At 46.1% G+C, this 17,916-nt stretch overlaps 1 protein-coding gene across 4 annotated transcripts in view; it reads left to right on the forward strand.

The window, feature by feature from the left end:
- TNRC18 (trinucleotide repeat containing 18) overlaps positions 1-17,916 on the forward strand; it is a 351,855-nt gene that overhangs the window by 136,264 nt on the left and 197,675 nt on the right. For 3 of the 4 annotated variants that reach the window (XM_083153575.1, XM_083153577.1, XM_083153573.1), the window contains 2 exons: positions 11,852-12,207; positions 17,403-17,733. In XM_083153575.1, coding sequence (XP_083009701.1) covers positions 11,852-12,207; positions 17,403-17,733 — 687 coding nt within the window. The remainder of the gene's footprint in view (positions 1-11,851; positions 12,208-17,402; positions 17,734-17,916) is intronic. The other variant, XM_083153574.1, reaches the window with a different exon arrangement.

A 17,916-nucleotide genomic window follows, 5' to 3' on the forward strand; every position in this document is an offset into this window, starting at 1 on the left:
TGATAAGCCGACAGTGCGGGTGTGGTGGGGTTACCTTTGAGTCGCTGGATGCTCGATTCCACACAGATTTTTCACCGCGTCGGTCGTAGAGAACACACCTCCGTAAGGAACCGAAACAAGGCGTTCAGCAGTACAACTACTTACGTTTTATTTAATGTAAAGTGTGAATAAAACAATTGTCATATACTTGAAGAGCTGTGAACAGCCTGAAACAGTTTAGCCCTACAATACTTGACTTACGCCCGCCTAGCAGGCTTCTTTCTTCAAATGAATACCAAAAATCATACATTCAAGTGCGCCACGGTCTTCCCGCATAACTGGAGAGCGGGAGCACACAACCCGCGGACCGTCAACTAGGTTCGGGGAAAATAGTGCCCTCACTCGGCAATTCTAGCAACCCGATGTGGGCTTAACACCTATTTACATGTGATCAATGATACAACTCTGATGTAATACATACAAAACACAAGCAGCAGAGAACATACAATATGGCATTTAAATGTACCCTGTTGATATCATCCTGAATGGATCCCACCTGGGTATAACCCTAGGCAGAGGTCCCTGGAATGCAGGGCAAATACTGTCCCCCTTTAAACAAAGTAGGAGAGGTCTCCTGACAATATGTACTTTGGCCACAAGATGGCAGTGTTCTCTCCTTTTAGATCTAATAGTAGAAGAGTCTTTACGACTTCAAACAACCTTCACAGTAAGGTGCCTCTGGGGTGGGTCTCCCTTTTTGTGTCCAGTACCCTGCTGGTCCAGGGCTTTACGCCCACTTAATCTCCTGGAGGGGGCTGAGGGTGGCGTGAGGTACGGCATCATCAAATAGGGGTGAACAAGGGTGGTGACGCTCCACGGGGAGCGAGGTAGCGTCCTGCGGTGGTGTATGGGGTTTGCCGGGCTCAATGGGGTGAGCAGGGGTAGTGACACTCCAAGGGGAGTGAGGTAGTGTCCTGCGGTGGGGTATGGGGTTTGCTGGGCTCAATGGGGTGACGCATGATCACAGTACCTGATACCATACCTCCCAACAGTCCCGATTTTAGCGGGACAGTCCCGATTGTCAGGGCCTGTCCCGCTATCCCACCCGCGGGCGGCAGTGTCCCGCGGTGTGGGGGGGCTGTTGGGAGTCCCCCCTGTCAGCTGCTAAGCAGCGGGGAATAAACGCTGTGCGCATGAGCACAGCGTCTATTCCCGTAGCCAGGGGGCTGGGGGCATGGCTAGAGGCTCAGAGAGCCTCTGGGTCATGCCCCCATAGCGGCAAAATGGGGGTGTGGCCTCGTGGGGAGCCGCGAGTATAGGCCACGCCCCCAAATTAGGTCACGCCCCCGAAAATTTCGGCGCGCCTACGACGCGCAGCAACAACGTCCCGCCGGCTAAGCTGCAAATGCTGGGAGGTATGCCTGATACCCGGAACCCGTTGCAGGCTCCTGCCCGTCACTATGCTGCTGCCTTGACTCCGTCTGGCTGGCTGCTGCTGGATCTCTTCTTCTCCGGAGGGCACACTAGTGTGGGCGTTGCTGCTGCAGCGTTGCCACACTCAGTTGCCTCCTCCGGGTTCTGCTGCACACCGCACTGTTTCCAGGCTGCCGGCTCTCTGCAGCTGCCCACCTGTTCTCTTCACTCGGCCAGCTTCTGCCCGGCTCCTTCCTCTGGCCAGCTGACGCTGCTGATCTCTGGACCTCAGGGCTGCTCAGCGTCTTCCTCCACGCTGTCCTCTCTCAGCCTGCACGCTCAGTCTCTCCTATCTCCCTCGTGCTGCAACCCCTGACCTCTTCCTCCACTGTCACGCCTCACTTCCCCTCTGCTCCCATACATCCTCCAGTGCTGTCAATCAGCCTGGGGACGTTTTCTGGCACCCTCACTGATCTGGGGATTAACCCCTGAGCTCCTGCCGCTGGGGCTTGTGCAAACAGGTACATGGCTGCTTAGTAACTTTTTAACCCTATCCCTGCCGGAAAGGGGTGGCCCAGGTTGGGGTGCCACACTTGCACTGTTCAGTCAGATTCATGCAGGCTTCTCTGTGTAAAAAAATAGAATTAATAATTTAAAAGAATGGCATGCGGTCCCCCCTGCCCGGCAATTACCAGCCTAGGGCTCATTGAGCCGGTTCTGGTTGCAGAAATACAGGGGGGTAAAAACATGGCCATCTATGGGGAGGAGCCATTGAACGAGGAGCTGCAAATGTAAACAGCCTAGCGGCTCCTTATGTTCAAATGGTGCGAAGCTACGGGTTTTTTTAACACCTGTGGGTGCTATATGGAACGTGCGGACCGATCTATGCCAGAGTGAGTATAATTTCCTTTCACAGGTACCCCTATGTATTACTATTGGAGAAGAAGACACACCTACGGTGTACCATATACTGTACTGTAGGTAAGTATGTATGAGTGATTGTAGTATGAATTAAAGTTGTTCTTTATTTGTGTGTGTCTGTGTTTTCTTTGACTGTTAGTTATGTTGTAGAACTACAAGACCCAGCGGGCTCATTAATGCCCCACTTCCTGCATCTGACTAATCCGTGAGATGCTAGCGGCTCGTACATATTTGGCTACCATAAATTCGGCAGCAAAATATGAATGGCATCGGAAAATCTGAATCAGGAGAATACAGCCATATTCTCAATTCATTTTTTTGCCCGATCAAGATTGTAGCCGTTCTTACTGCCATAATCGACATTTCGGTCTTTTCATAGTTCCCAGGACGCAAAATGGATTTTCAGCAGCAGCACCCGTGGTGGTCAGGACTGCTTCATGACTTGCCTGCCACCATTCTTGAGCCCGCCAAACAGATCACGGCGGCTGGGGACATAAAAGGTGTTGCTGCTGCGTGGATGGACCTGCGGTGCTGCCTTGCTCGGCTTCATAATGTCAGCCCCCCCGGCCCAGCTATGACCTTTAGATGTCATGGCGCATAGCGCGCACACCCGCTCCGTCCCACCTCCCGCCCGTCTGGTCTCCTACCTGCTCTATCCCACCTCCCGCCCGTCTGGTCTCCCCCCTCCTGCCCGCCTGGTCTCCCACCTTATCCATACCACCTCCCACCCACCTGGTCTCCCACCTGCTCGGATTCAGGTCACCTCACCTCCCCGTGACCTGCAAGTTCTGCCTGCAATTGTGCCACACTAAGCAAGAGCCAGCTGCAGGCAGTGTTCATCCTAGGTGGAGGAAGATTGCTTTTTAAAAATTAACTTCCTGGGCAACAAACACCTTGGCAGCAAGCATGCAAGTCCCCTTGGCAATGAGCATGTAGATCCCATTTGCAACAATATTACAGTGGTGGAATGATGTGTACTGGGAATTACAGTGGGTGGCATAATGTTTCATTGGCATTATGGTAGGTGCAAACAAGAAGGTGGAAGCTCTGGGCTAGGTTAACTATTTACAACATATATGAATTCACACTGCTTCTTTAATTGACATACATAAAATATATTTATTTCAATAACAATAAAGATCATTTAATATGGTGGCCACCACAAATAAAAAACATACATTCAAAGCCTAAAATATCAAATATGTATGTTAAAAAACATATAAAAAGAAATATCCAATTTACCAATGTAAAACACTGCTAATTTCTATGCAAAAATGAATGCACTTAAGATTTACTTGACATTTATACTGTAAAAGGCTGTCTTTAATATGCCAGGTGGGTAGTCATTAATATATATTGTAATAATTGCTGTGTAGGTTAGTGAACGAATATAGTGCCACAAATTACCACTGCGGTACCGGGCTCGCGATACTCACAGCAGGGGGCCCCAATAAGGTGTTAACACTGATGTGATGTTACCCTGGAAGGTGAGCGTGCCGTCTCCCTTTTGCCCCATCTAGTTGATGGAAGTTTAAATGGGGTTGCTGACTGATGCGACACGGCGTCTCACACTTGCCTGTGTCTAGCGTCTGGATGTCCTGTCAGCATACGGATCCACCATAAATGGAAGGAGACGTGGGGCTGTGGTGCGTCTCTCACCCGAACCTGTCAGCTTAGCTCTCAAGTCTCTTGGATGTAAAAGGGACTTTTTCCTTCCAGGTTAGTGGAGCTGGAACTTCTCTTTCAGTGGCACTTTGATCGTCCAGTACACTAGATGCCCAGTATGAAACGGCTTGTAGATGTCAATGGGACAGATGTATTAAGCCAGCTGGTTCTCCGACCCCTTGCCTGTTTACATCCTGCTATCTAACCACCACCCACTCGCTTGCACCTCTTGTAATCTGTCTGTCTCCCCTTACTTCTAGATTGTAAGCTCGTCTGAGTAGGGCCCTCTTCCCTCCTGTTGTCAAAGCCCACTTCTCTTCACATTTCACTCACAGCTCTCCTATACTCCAACACTCAGTGACCATCTTCGTCTGCATACTCATCTCCATCATTGGCCTCAAGCCTCTAGTTGTATGTTGATTGAGTCCTCACTACTTACATTTAAACACTTGTGTCGCCTTATAAATAAAATTATAATAATAATAATTATAATAATAATAAGCCTTAACAAGAGATAAATGCAAGGGTGATAAGGAGAGATAAACGTCCAGCCAATTAGCTCCTTACTGACTTTTTTCAAACACAGGCTGTAGCATGGCAGTTAGCAGGTGATTGGCTGGACTTTCATCTCTCCTTATCACCCTTGGATTTATCTCTTGTTAAAGCTTAATACATCTGCCCGAATATGAGCAAAACATAGTTGCAGGAAATAGCGTTCTGTCCTGTGTAGGATTGGAAATTACAGCTACCAATGACCCTCTAACTCGTTTTGCTCTCGGATCGAAATAAATGGCTGTATATTGGCTTTCATAACATGACTGTATATTGGCTTTCGAGGAATACACCTCTTCTTCAGGGCACAGCAATCAGCAATACATTGTACTTACCCCACCTAAATACCCCATCATCAAGTGTTGGTCTGCTCACTTCCCCGCCGGGCTGTCATCCCCCGGCTTCCAGTGACGCATCCTCCTGAGGTCAGGGAGCGCCATCTGCATTCCACCTAACTTCCGGCTTGCGTTCCACGTACAGCGTTCCACCTACAGCCTAGCAGTCTCACGCTTCAGCACCCTGTTGGAAATAGAACAAAAAACCTCAACACCACATTTACAAAAAAATATCAGTCAAAACACATTAAACTCATATAGAAACTACATACATGACCATACATAAAGAATAATACAAGAAAGACAGACACACACACATATAAATCAAATCGCTGCAGTCTAAGATAATCACATAGAAGCCAATCACATAGAAGCTAAATATGACAATTGATTACAGTGAACCTAGTTACTTGAGGCTGTTCCAATTGATCTTTTCGTTTAGGCCACCTGGACCATCTGTGCCCCCAGTCTGGCGAACCTGTATATGGGGGAATGGGAGACCCGCCTCCTTTTGGGTGTTCTGGCAGAAAATGTCGTCTTTTACCGTCGATATATCAACGATATTTTACTAATCTGGAGGGGGGGATGAAGTCTCCTTTAAGAACTTCATGGAAGCAATTAACATAAATTCTTATAACCTTGTATTTACCTCAAACTTTCAGAAATCCAAAATTGAGTATCTAGACCTTATTTTGAGTGTGGAGAATTACCCTGTTGTACCTCATGTAGAAACTTGTACGTTTTTTAAAAGTGTGGACAGTACAGATGTAGCGGGATTCATCTTTGCAGGTGATGGCGATGGCGTCGCCATCCCCTGCCCCGCCGCCATCTGTATGGCGGAAGGGGACGCACGAGCACGAGGTGCGCGTGCACGAGGTACGCGCACGTCCCCTTCCGACGGTGCTGCCCTCGGTCGCCCGGTGCCCACAACGGGCGACCGCAAACCCCCCCCCCCCTGCAGTGCCTCGGGTCCCCCCCAGCCCCCTCGAACGGGAGGCGGACAGTATTGCGTCCGCCTCGCCGCCCGGATACTGAGACGCGCATGCGTGGGGGACGCACGCGCGTCTCAGTCAGATAGAGGCACCGTGTTGCTGGCGGATCGCCAGCAGCATGCTGCTGGCGGTTCGCCAGCAACAGCGAGCCCAGATTCATCTGTAACAGTTACTTGGATTACGAAAGCTGCCACTCCAAACCTTGGAGGAATAATATACCCTACTCCCAGTTCCTGCGTTTACGCAGGAACTGTTCTAATCTAGATACTTTTGATGTTCAGGCACATGTAGAAAGGTTTAGAGAAAGGGGTTATCCCCAACAAGTTGTTGAAGCGGCATTATCAAAAGCGAGGGCCTCTACTAGAGAGGAGACTCTTGTATATAAAAATAAGGAACAGAATGATGGAAAGAAATTTGACTGCCTTTTCATAACTAATTACAACAATGCTGAGCGCCGTATTGCTAATATTCTTAAGAAAAATTAACACATTTTGAAGTGTGACCCTATATTGGGGGTCCATCTGGAAGATTCACCTAAGATTGTTATTACTAAAGCAAAGACCATCAAGTCATTTGTCTCAAAAAGCCAGTTTGATATAGTTCCATCTGCCACAGCATCGCTTTCAAGTACATTATTGATTTGAAGGGTTGCTTCCCTTGCGGAAGGTGTAAGATCTGCCCACTTATTGACACAGGCTTATCCTTTTACTCTAGCCAGGGTGATAATTTTAAGATTAAACAATTTATTAATTGTAATTCAACCTTCGTGGTTTATCTCCTAATGTGTCCGTGCGGGCTCCGATATATCGGGAAAACTAAGAGAAATCTGAAAACACGGATTCTTGAACACACACGCAATATTAAACACGGAGTGTTAAACCATAGTTTATCCAGACACTTTAAAAACTGTCCTAATTGTGATACTTCAGGTCTAAGATGGAAACGGATTGAAATTGTCACCCCAAATAAACGTGTGGGTGGGGGGGACAGGGATCGTGCCCTCTTACGACACGAGACCTTCTGGATTCTGACTCTAAATACTTTAACCCCTTTTGGCCTTAATGAAGTCTATGAAATTACCCTGTTTATAAATCGTTAGAATTGTCATTTTTCTTGCTTCGCTCCAAATATTGCCTTTTAAGTTGTGCCTTGAGAGGTTATCTTATTATTTTATATGCTCGCCACGCAGCGGGCCCGGTGCCTCGCTACGCTCGGCACACTAATTTATTCTCCCTCCGAGGGTGTCGTGGACACCCACGGGGGGAGAAAGTGTCGGGATTTTGGCGTTCGGGATTCCGGCGTTGGGATTTTGAACGCCGGGAACCCGACCGCCGGGATTTAAACTGCATCCCACTCAGATATATAGTGCCAGACCTTTGGTTTTCTGTTCCTAAATAACTGTCTGCTGTAAGGCGGTGGCCATTTTGCAAGTGATATTTTAAATGTATCAGGAGAAGCACCAGGACCGCAGACAGGAGGATCTGCTGGATCTGGCGGGCCAGCAGCGGCAGATGCAGCAAATAAGGGGGCGTAAGGGGGGGGGGCGCACAAGTTTTAGTGGCGGGGAGGCACAAATTTTAATTACCACTTGCATGTGGGGGAGGCCTCCTGGAACTTGTGCTTTTATAACTTAACACAATAGGTTTTTAAACATTTGTATCGACGAGTCCGGTGCCCACAGCACTGGGCTTCAGCCTGGGCTGGGGGTAGCCTGGAGGGGGGACCCCTTTATTGGGGTCCCAACTCCTCCAGGATCCCTGTCTGTGCTGACCAGTTAGGGGTTAATGCTTTGGCCGGGGTGAAGCTTAAAAAAAAAGTCCTCTAGTCATTTTGCCCCCATATTTTGGGAACCAGGACCGGCCTATGAGCCTAAGGCTGGTTATAAAAATACAGGGGGACCCCAACTTTTTTTTACCCTGTATCTCTGCAGCCAGGACCGGCTCAATGCTGGGCAGAGGGACTCCACGCCTTTTTTTTTCTTTCTTTTTTTTTCTATTTTTTACACAGGCCTGCATTGCATGGATCTGACTGGTCCGTGCGATGAGGAGAGGGCAGCCTCACCTAAATACCCCACCTAAATACCCCATCATCAAGTGTTGGTCTGCTCACTTCCCCGCCGGGCTGTCATCCCCCGGCTTCCAGTGACGCATCCTCCTGAGGTCAGGGAGCGCCATCTGCATTCCACCTAACTTCCGGCTTGCGTTCCACGTACAGCGTTCCACCTACAGCCTAGCAGTCTCACGCTTCAGCACCCTGTTGGAAATAGAACAAAAAACCTCAACACCACATTTACAAAAAAATATCAGTCAAAACACATTAAACTCATATAGAAACTACATACATGACCATACATAAAGAATAATACAAGAAAGACAGACACACACACATATAAATCAAATCGCTGCAGTCTAAGATAATCACATAGAAGCCAATCACATAGAAGCTAAATATGACAATTGATTACAGTGAACCTAGTTACTTGAGGCTGTTCCAATTGATCTTTTCGTTTAGGCCACCTGGACCATCTGTGCCCCCAGTCTGGCGAACCTGTATATGGGGGAATGGGAGACCCGCCTCCTTTTGGGTGTTCTGGCAGAAAATGTCGTCTTTTACCGTCGATATATCAACGATATTTTACTAATCTGGAGGGGGGGATGAAGTCTCCTTTAAGAACTTCATGGAAGCAATTAACATAAATTCTTATAACCTTGTATTTACCTCAAACTTTCAGAAATCCAAAATTGAGTATCTAGACCTTATTTTGAGTGTGGAGAATTACCCTGTTGTACCTCATGTAGAAACTTGTACGTTTTTTAAAAGTGTGGACAGTACAGATGTAGCGGGATTCATCTTTGCAGGTGATGGCGATGGCGTCGCCATCCCCTGCCCCGCCGCCATCTGTATGGCGGAAGGGGACGCACGCGCACGAGGTGCGCGCGCACGAGGTACGCGCACGTCCCCTTCCGACGGTGCTGCCCTCGGTCGCCCGGTGCCCACACCGGGCGACCGCAAACCCCCCCTCTGCAGTGCCTCGGGTCCCCCCCAGCCCCCTCGAACGGGAGGCGGACAGTATTGCGTCCGCCTCGCCGCCCGGATACTGAGACGCGCATGCGTGGGGGACGCACGCGCGTCTCAGTCAGATAGAGGCGCCGTGTTGCTGGCGGATCGCCAGCAGCATGCTGCTGGCGGTTCGCCAGCAACAGCGAGCCCAGATTCATCTGTAACAGTTACTTGGATTACGAAAGCTGCCACTCCAAACCTTGGAGGAATAATATACCCTACTCCCAGTTCCTGCGTTTACGCAGGAACTGTTCTAATCTAGATACTTTTGATGTTCAGGCACATGTAGAAAGGTTTAGAGAAAGGGGTTATCCCCAACAAGTTGTTGAAGCGGCATTATCAAAAGCGAGGGCCTCTACTAGAGAGGAGACTCTTGTATATAAAAATAAGGAACAGAATGATGGAAAGAAATTTGACTGCCTTTTCATAACTAATTACAACAATGCTGAGCGCCGTATTGCTAATATTCTTAAGAAAAATTAACACATTTTGAAGTGTGACCCTATATTGGGGGTCCATCTGGAAGATTCACCTAAGATTGTTATTACTAAAGCAAAGACCATCAAGTCATTTGTCTCAAAAAGCCAGTTTGATATAGTTCCATCTGCCACAGCATCGCTTTCAAGTACATTATTGATTTGAAGGGTTGCTTCCCTTGCGGAAGGTGTAAGATCTGCCCACTTATTGACACAGGCTTATCCTTTTACTCTAGCCAGGGTGATAATTTTAAGATGAAACAATTTATTAATTGTAATTCAACCTTCGTGGTTTATCTCCTAATGTGTCCGTGCGGGCTCCGATATATCGGGAAAACTAAGAGAAATCTGAAAACACAGATTCTTGAACACACACGCAATATTAAACACGGAGTGTTAAACCATAGTTTATCCAGACACTTTAAAAACTGTCCTAATTGTGATACTTCAGGTCTAAGATGGAAACGGATTGAAATTGTCACCCCAAATAAACGTGTGGGTGGGGGGGACAGGGATCGTGCCCTCTTACGACACGAGACCTTCTGGATTCTGACTCTAAATACTTTAACCCCTTTTGGCCTTAATGAAGTCTATGAAATTACCCCGTTTATAAATCGTTAGAATTGTCATTTTTCTTGCTTCGCTCCAAATATTGCCTTTTAAGTTGTGCCTTGAGAGGTTATCTTATTATTATATATGCTCGCCACCCAGCGGGCCCAGTGCCTCGCTACGCTCGGCACACTAATTTATTCTCCCTCCGAGGGTGTCATGGACACCCACGGGGGGAGAAAGTGTCGGGATTTTGGCGTTCGGGATTCCGGCGTTGGGATTTTGAACGCCGGGAACCCGACCGCCGGGATTTAAACTGCATCCCACTTAGATATATAGCGCCAGACCTTTGGTTTTCTGTTCCTAAATAACTGTCTGCTGTAAGGCGGTGGCCATTTTGCAAGTGATATTTTAAATGTATCAGGAGAAGCACCAGGACCGCAGACAGGAGGATCTGCTGGATCTGGCGGGCCAGCAGCGGCAGATGCAGCAAATAAGGGGGCGTAAGGGGGGGGGGCGCACAAGTTTTAGTGGCGGGGAGGCACAAATTTTAATTACCACTTGCATGTGGGGGAGGCCTCCTGGAACTTGTGCTTTTATAACTTAACACAATAGGTTTTTAAACATTTGTATCGACGAGTCCGGTGCCCACAGCACTGGGCTTCAGCCTGGGCTGGGGGTAGCCTGGAGGGGGGACCCCTTTATTGGGGTCCCAACTCCTCCAGGATCCCTGCCTGTGCTGACCAGTTAGGGGTTAATGCTTTGGCCAGGGTGAAGCTTAAAAAAAATGTCCTCTAGTCATTTTGCCCCCATATTTTGGGAACCAGGACCGGCCTATGAGCCTAAGGCTGGTTATAAAAATACAGGGGGACCCCAACTTTTTTTTACCCTGTATCTCTGCAGCCAGGACCGGCTCAATGCTGGGCAGAGGGACTCCACGCCTTTTTTTTTCTTTCTTTTTTTTTCTATTTTTTACACAGGCCTGCATTGCATGGATCTGACTGGTCCGTGCGATGAGGAGAGGGCAGCCAGAAAGTAAGTACAGTATGAGTATACAGTGGCGGTTTTTACCTATGGGCTGCAGGGCTGCAGCCTCCCCAGGTAAAATCCGCCACTGTAGTGAATCCAGATGCAGTCTGTGAGACTGCACTGGGTTCACTGTGACTGGCAGTGACTTCCAATTGGAAGTCCGACCTGCGAGTCACAAAGGCAGTCCCATTGGGAGGTGTTCCCTTCCTCCAGGACGCCTTTGTGCGGGCTGCCATGCAAAACGGCATATGCGCATGCACAGTACCTATATAGGTACTGCGCACGCACTGGTCCCGGTGCCTGTAACTTACATTGTACAGGCGCCGGGACCAAGATTGATTCTACGGGCCGTTGCCCAAGCAGCCCATAGAAGTTGGCTGCATGCGCGGTACACGTGTGTACTGTGCATGCGCCAGTCCCGGCACCTGTCACTCATCACAGCACAGACGCAGGGACCGTGACGGGAGACTAGGCAGCAGCAGTGGCGGCAACAGGGGGAGGGGGTGCCTGAATAGCAGCACCCTCGCTGCAGCCATAGGCAGCCCCCTCCCCCAATAAGGTACGATCCGCCGCTGGGTGTATACTGTATATATATATTGTGTTTTTCTTTATTATGAGCCAGCCTTGTGCGTAAAGTTTGACATGAGCCTCTGTATACACACATGAAAAATCAAATTACAGTACTTTTCACACTTGCTGTCTAAAAGAAAATACTTTTAAAGTGAATAAAATGCATTTTAATGAAAAAATTGCTTGCAGAGATGCTTGTTGCATTCGAGTCACCTGGAGCTCACGCGTTATGTAACATGACTTATATAGCACACAGAGGATAGATGTGTTTATTTTTTTTCAATTTTAATTTTTTTTTTTTGCCTCTCAGCAGAAATACTGGATCAGACACCTTCACTTTGGCCTTCTATGTATTCCTCAGCACGCAGCTCCCTGCAGCACGTACATCAGCTTCAGCTTTTATCTCAACAGCAGCTGATGCGACAGCATGAACTCTATAATATGTTACTGCAGCAGCAAGCTGCACACTCTATAGATTTGCACAGGAGTGCACAGCTGGAAGCTCTGGAATCACAGAGGAGTGACCAAAAAGATGCTCTTGATCTGCAAAGGCATGCAGAACTAGACCTTCTAGAAATGCAGAAAAGCTCACAATTGGAAGCTAAAGAACTACACAGGAGGACCCAGCTTAATTCTCAAGATTATCACAGAAATGAACAATTTATGGTATGGCCCTGGTTTACTACTTTCAATACCAGTCTGTCATTTGGAAAACAGATGAATATTAACATTCCCGAGTTTATGTAAGGGGGGGTGATTTAGCATCTTACTTGTCTCTGCACAAAGGGCCTTATTCTGGTCGGTGCGGTCGGATCCGAATATGCGGACAGGACCGAGCGTCCTGAGCCCCGCCTTCCGTACGGACCGCTCACTGCGTCCGAATGCGGTAAGCCGCTGACCGCACGGAGCACGAGTGGATTTCTCGTGTATACACCTCCTCCATCTCTGAGAACCTCCCCCATCATTCGATGCAGGACCGAGTGGTCAGGCAGCACCGAGTGCTCCAGACCACTGGGGCATTTCTCCGTGCAAAAGCAGGGATATGGGTGGGCAGCTGAAATCCAGCTATGTCATATGTCCGCCCCCCACACGTGTGTCATGGCCGCATTACCATACGTACGCCCAGCGTTTTCATGGGAACATCCATGAAACTCTGGGCGTACACATATGGTAATGAGCCGAAACAGCCCTTCACGCCCCTCTCCTCCCCCTGTTCGGAGTCTAGAAAATTCATGCAGTATTTGGACGTGGCTGCCGTTCGCACATGCGCAGCTATGCCTCTGCACATGCGCAAACACCAAACATCAGCGGACCGACCGCACGCGGACAGAACCGCACCAACCAGAATAAGGCCCAAAGAGACATCCTGCATCGCCAATCATATGAACCATAAACAGGGCCAGTGCAAGGTTTTTTGGCACCCTAGACAAAAATGTAGCTTACTGCACCCACCATCACCACCACACACACAAACACACACACACACAGACACACACACATAAATACTGACTTTCCAACCTCAGTTGAAAGTGTGGAGGTGACTTCTTAGAAGTTAAACACCTGCAATTTGCATTCAGTCCAACAAGGATGCCTCTTTCAGAGTCATCCTTAATTTTGTAATAGCCGGATTCTAGAGCCCCCAGGCACTTGCCTAAAGCTACCTAATGGTAGAGCCATGCAGGATGTCTTGGAGCAGCAATGTATTTAAAAAGGAGAGTCCCCATTTTTACAGTATTTCTCCCATCCAGTTAACTCCATTTATGTAACATCATCAGTCCTGATGCAATAAGTAATAACTACTGGGTGTCCCCATTGCACATGGGTGAGAGAAAACTTGCAATATTTCAGTTACAGCTAACTGTGCATGCACTAGGAGCATCTGGAAGCTGCAGTAGAATGTGTGAATAAGCATAGAGACAACCTCAGGTTGCTCGATTTTTTTATTTGATTAGCAGCAAAAAAAACCTCAGCTTTTAGTCCTTGGTAGTGGCCATCATGCTTTCTCACAAAAATGCTGCCACCATAGCTTTCATTTCTTCCATAAACTGACTTTTAGTACATTTTGTAAAAGCAGCAATAACTTCTTTATTTTGCGATATAACAGAAAGAAGTGTTTTTTCCTGCTGACATGTTAGTTTGGTAGAGCAACCAAATAACAAACAGGATCTGAGTTACCATATTTGATCTTTCCTTTGCCCCCTTATCAGTTTTCATTTTCCACAAAATATGCTTTTTATTTACTCCATGTCAAGGATGTGGTATAGAAGGTTGACATCTATCGTGCCGACATTCAGAATGTTGAAATGCTTAACATGTTAAAGTTGAGCATGTTCACATTTAATATTATTTTCTTGCATGCGCAGTTGGCAATGTGGAAAAAGGTCGGGATTGAATGTTCTTTTTAACCCCTTCCTGACAGAGCCAGTTTTTGCGTTCCTGACAGAGCCCTTTTTTTCAAATCTGACATGTATCACTTAAGTGGGGATAACTTTTTTTTGCTTTTACTTATCCCAGTGATTTTGAGATTGTTTTTTCGTGACACATTGTACTTCAAATTAGTGGTAAATTTGGGTCGATACAGTCTGTGTTTTTTTGTGAAAAATACCAAAATGTCGGAAAAAAATGGAAAATTTAGCAATTTGCAAAATGTTAAATTTTCTGCTTGTGAGACAAATAATCTTACCACTCAAAATAGTTAATAACTAACATAGACCATATGTCTACTTTATGTTGCCATCATTATTTCAACTTCCTTTTCATTTTTTTGGACACTAGGAGGCGTAAAATATGAATAGCAAATTCTCAAATTTTCAAGAAAATTTCAAACACTGATTTTTTTAGGGACCAGTTCAGTTCTGATGTGACTTTGAGGGACTTGTATGTGAGACACCCCCATAAATGATGCCATTTCAAAAACTGCACCCCTCACAGTATTCAAAACAGCATTTTGGAAGTTTGTTAACCCTTTAGGTGTTTCACAGGAATTAAAACAAAGTGTAGGTGAAATTTCAAAATTTCATTTTTTTTGCAGATTTTCAATTTTAATACATTTTTCTAAGAAACACAGTAGATTTTACTAGAGAAATGTGACTAAAAATTGATTCCCCCAATTCTTTGGTTTTCATAAATGTCCTATATGTGGCCCTAGTGTGCACGGTGACCAAACCACAGGCTTCATAATAGAAGGAGCACCTACTTGATTTTGGAGCCTCCTTTTTATGAGATTATTTTTTAGGCACCATGTAGGTTTCTAGGCACCATAAGATGCTAAAAGTTAGGAACCTCCCCCACAAGTGACCCCATTTTGCAAACTACACCCTTCAGGGAATTCATCTAGGGGTATAGTGTACATTTCAAACCCCCAGGGGTTTCACCAATTTTGATACAACTGGGCTGTGCAAATGAAAAAATTTAATTTTTCATTTTCACAGCTCAGTTGTATCAAAATTGGTGAAACCCCTGGGGGTTTGAAATGTACACTATACCCCTAGATGAATTCCCTGAAGGGTGTAGTTTGCAAAATGGGGTCACTTGTGGGGGGGTTCCACTGTATGGGTGCTTCAGGGGTCATTCAACCAGAATCTGTGCTGCAAAATCCAAATATCACTCCTTCCCTTCTGAGTCCTGCCATGCACCCAACTGGTATTTTTTGGTCACATGTGAGGCATTGCCATACTCGGGAGAAATTGGGGCACAGATTTTGGGGTGCTTTGTCTCCTTCATTCCTTGTGAAAATGAAAAATTTTGAGCCAGATCTGCATTTTGTGTTTTTGTGTCAGGGACAGCAGACATCTCCAAACTGTCACCGCGTCTATAGACGCGGTGACAGTTTACATCCATGACGTACATTTATGCCATGTGTCGGGAAGTACTTCCCGACCATGACGTAAATGTACGTCAATTGTCGGGAAGGGGTTAAAGAATTTGCGATTTTGTAAAAAAAACCTGTTAAAAACTGCAAAAATCGCATGCCATCGCATGCCACTATATATGGCATGCGATGGCATGCGATGGAAGCCGTGATAATCCACAAGTACCAAAGTAGATTCTGATTGGTTTCCCATAGCAACCTCCCATGGGAAATACAACTCCCATCTTAGTAGATTTCCCCATAGATGTCTATTTGAAAAATATATGGATGTTTATTTCAAATGCCTCTATGTTAGTGACAGAGTTTAATTATTATACATATTTGAAGCCATGTAGGACTATTTTGAAACGATATTTTAATACTAATGTTATTTTTTTTTAAATGTTTATGTTTTATTTATTTACATCAATTTTATCAGTAACTTATTTTCACTTTACCACAGACGGGTATTTTTATAAAAAGTTAATTTCTTTAATCATTGGGCGAGCATCCTTGTCACAGCCCGCTCAACGTTAGCGCAAATATGGAAACAATCTAGCCCTTCTGCTATACTGAAGGTCATCCAGAAAATTTACTTCCACTTTCTCATGGAGATGGGCTATATATTATACTCATAGTCTGCTTCTTCTCCTCTAGTCCGATGGAATCCCTGGTATTTATATATGACAGAAGGTGAGGGTGCACCATAGGCGAATGCCCACATGCTGGGACTTGTGGTTCTTCAAGTCCTTGCACACGGTGCTGTAGTGCCCTTGCACACGGTGCTGTAGTGCCACAACAATATAGAATAGTTATTTATATTTTTATAATTATACAATCAACCTTGTGCACCCGGGGACAGCCCCAGGCATATCAGCAAGAGGGATTAATGGGTACTTATGTATTATCTGGGCTCCCATGTTAAATGCACCCCATTTTTTCATACCCCTACTATCCAACTACGCACAGAGTTGATTCTATATAGTGTGGCGAGCGCAGCGAGACACCGTGCCCGAAGCGTGGCGAGCGGACGCGGTCTCATAAGAAAAACGGGAGCCCAGATATTACATAAGTACCGATTAATGCTTTGGCCAAGGGAACTTGTATAACAAGTTCTCCCCAGCTGTGTCATTACCCTGGGGGCCTGGTGCTTGTTGCCAAAATAAGGGGGACCCCTGCTCATTTTGGGGGGGGTATTCAATCTAGGGTCACGGCTGTCGATCCCTGCCGACAGCCGTGATCCTGGCCCGTTTGCGGTCAGGCAGACAGCTGAACGACAGGCGGGATTCAATCGGCGCAAAGGGGGCGTGGCCGCGAAACCGGCCGTGGATTGTCGATCTGCGGCCGGGATCGCGACAATCCACGGCCGTTCTGCGGTGATCCCGCTTCAATGCTGTCGCTAAAGACAGCATTGAATAGGGAGCCGCTGCTATTTTCCCCGTTGGAAATAGCGGCGACACATTGAATACCCCCCTTTGTCCCTCGTATTTTGGGAACACAGGACTGGCCCTTGAGTCTGGTGCTGATTTTAGAAATCCTGGGGATCTCCTATGTTTTTAGTCCCCTGAATTCTTTGTGCCGGGATTAGTTATTCTCGGGAAGAAGGGGGGGGGAGAGACCTCACTCCATTTTTTTAACATTTTTTACTGAAAACCACACATTACCATGTCTAAAAAAATTGCACATGTGCATTAATTTGCACACCTTCATGACCAATAATCGCACCAAATCGCATATCATCACATTTTTCACAACGCAATTCACATTCCATTACATTTGCAATTTTAACCCAAAAAAAATAGAGATTTCAAAACATGCGATTTAGTGCAAATTCGGAACATGATTAATAATCGCACCCTATTACATCTCGCCAATTGTGTCAACCAACTACTTGTTTCATTTTATTTTTGCCATGACAAAATCCTCTGCTTAATTGTAGGCACTATTCTTAGAATGATAGACTCCTTCAGAATAAAAACATGATATATATATATATTTTATCTTCATCTAGGAGCAATTCAAATTAGGGGAAGAAAAAGTTGTGGATCAGACATCAGAAACCAGTAAAAAAAATGTATTATCCAGTACAGGATCATTACAGAAAAAGGTGATTTCTTCATCCGTTTCCACTTCCTGCAACAAAGTATTTAGACCCTCGTCCATCCCTGTCAAATCCTTCCCAGTGTCAAATAAGCTGGAAGAACAGCCTCAGATACAGATTCCCAAACTAACTTCTTTGTGCATTACACCTCCCACTACAATTATGTCAACCAAAATGGAAGTTCCTGAAGAGTCGATAAAGAATATGGATATAAACCAGGATGTCTCTTCTCCATCTCAAGGTTTGTTTCCAGTCATGGTTTTTCTAAGTTGGTAAAGATATCTGAAAGGCCCCAACTAAATCCATTTGTTGTGATTTTAGACACATACGACTATAATCTTGCAGGTATAGTCTACTTAAGTATTTTAATTTGGTTACTGCTATAGAATGAATAGATCTTTTTTTGTGAAAAATACATTATATA

Source organism: Crinia signifera, chromosome 7, assembly GCF_055691185.1.
Source record: "Crinia signifera chromosome 7, ASM5569118v1, whole genome shotgun sequence".
NCBI lineage: Eukaryota > Metazoa > Chordata > Amphibia > Anura > Myobatrachidae > Crinia > Crinia signifera.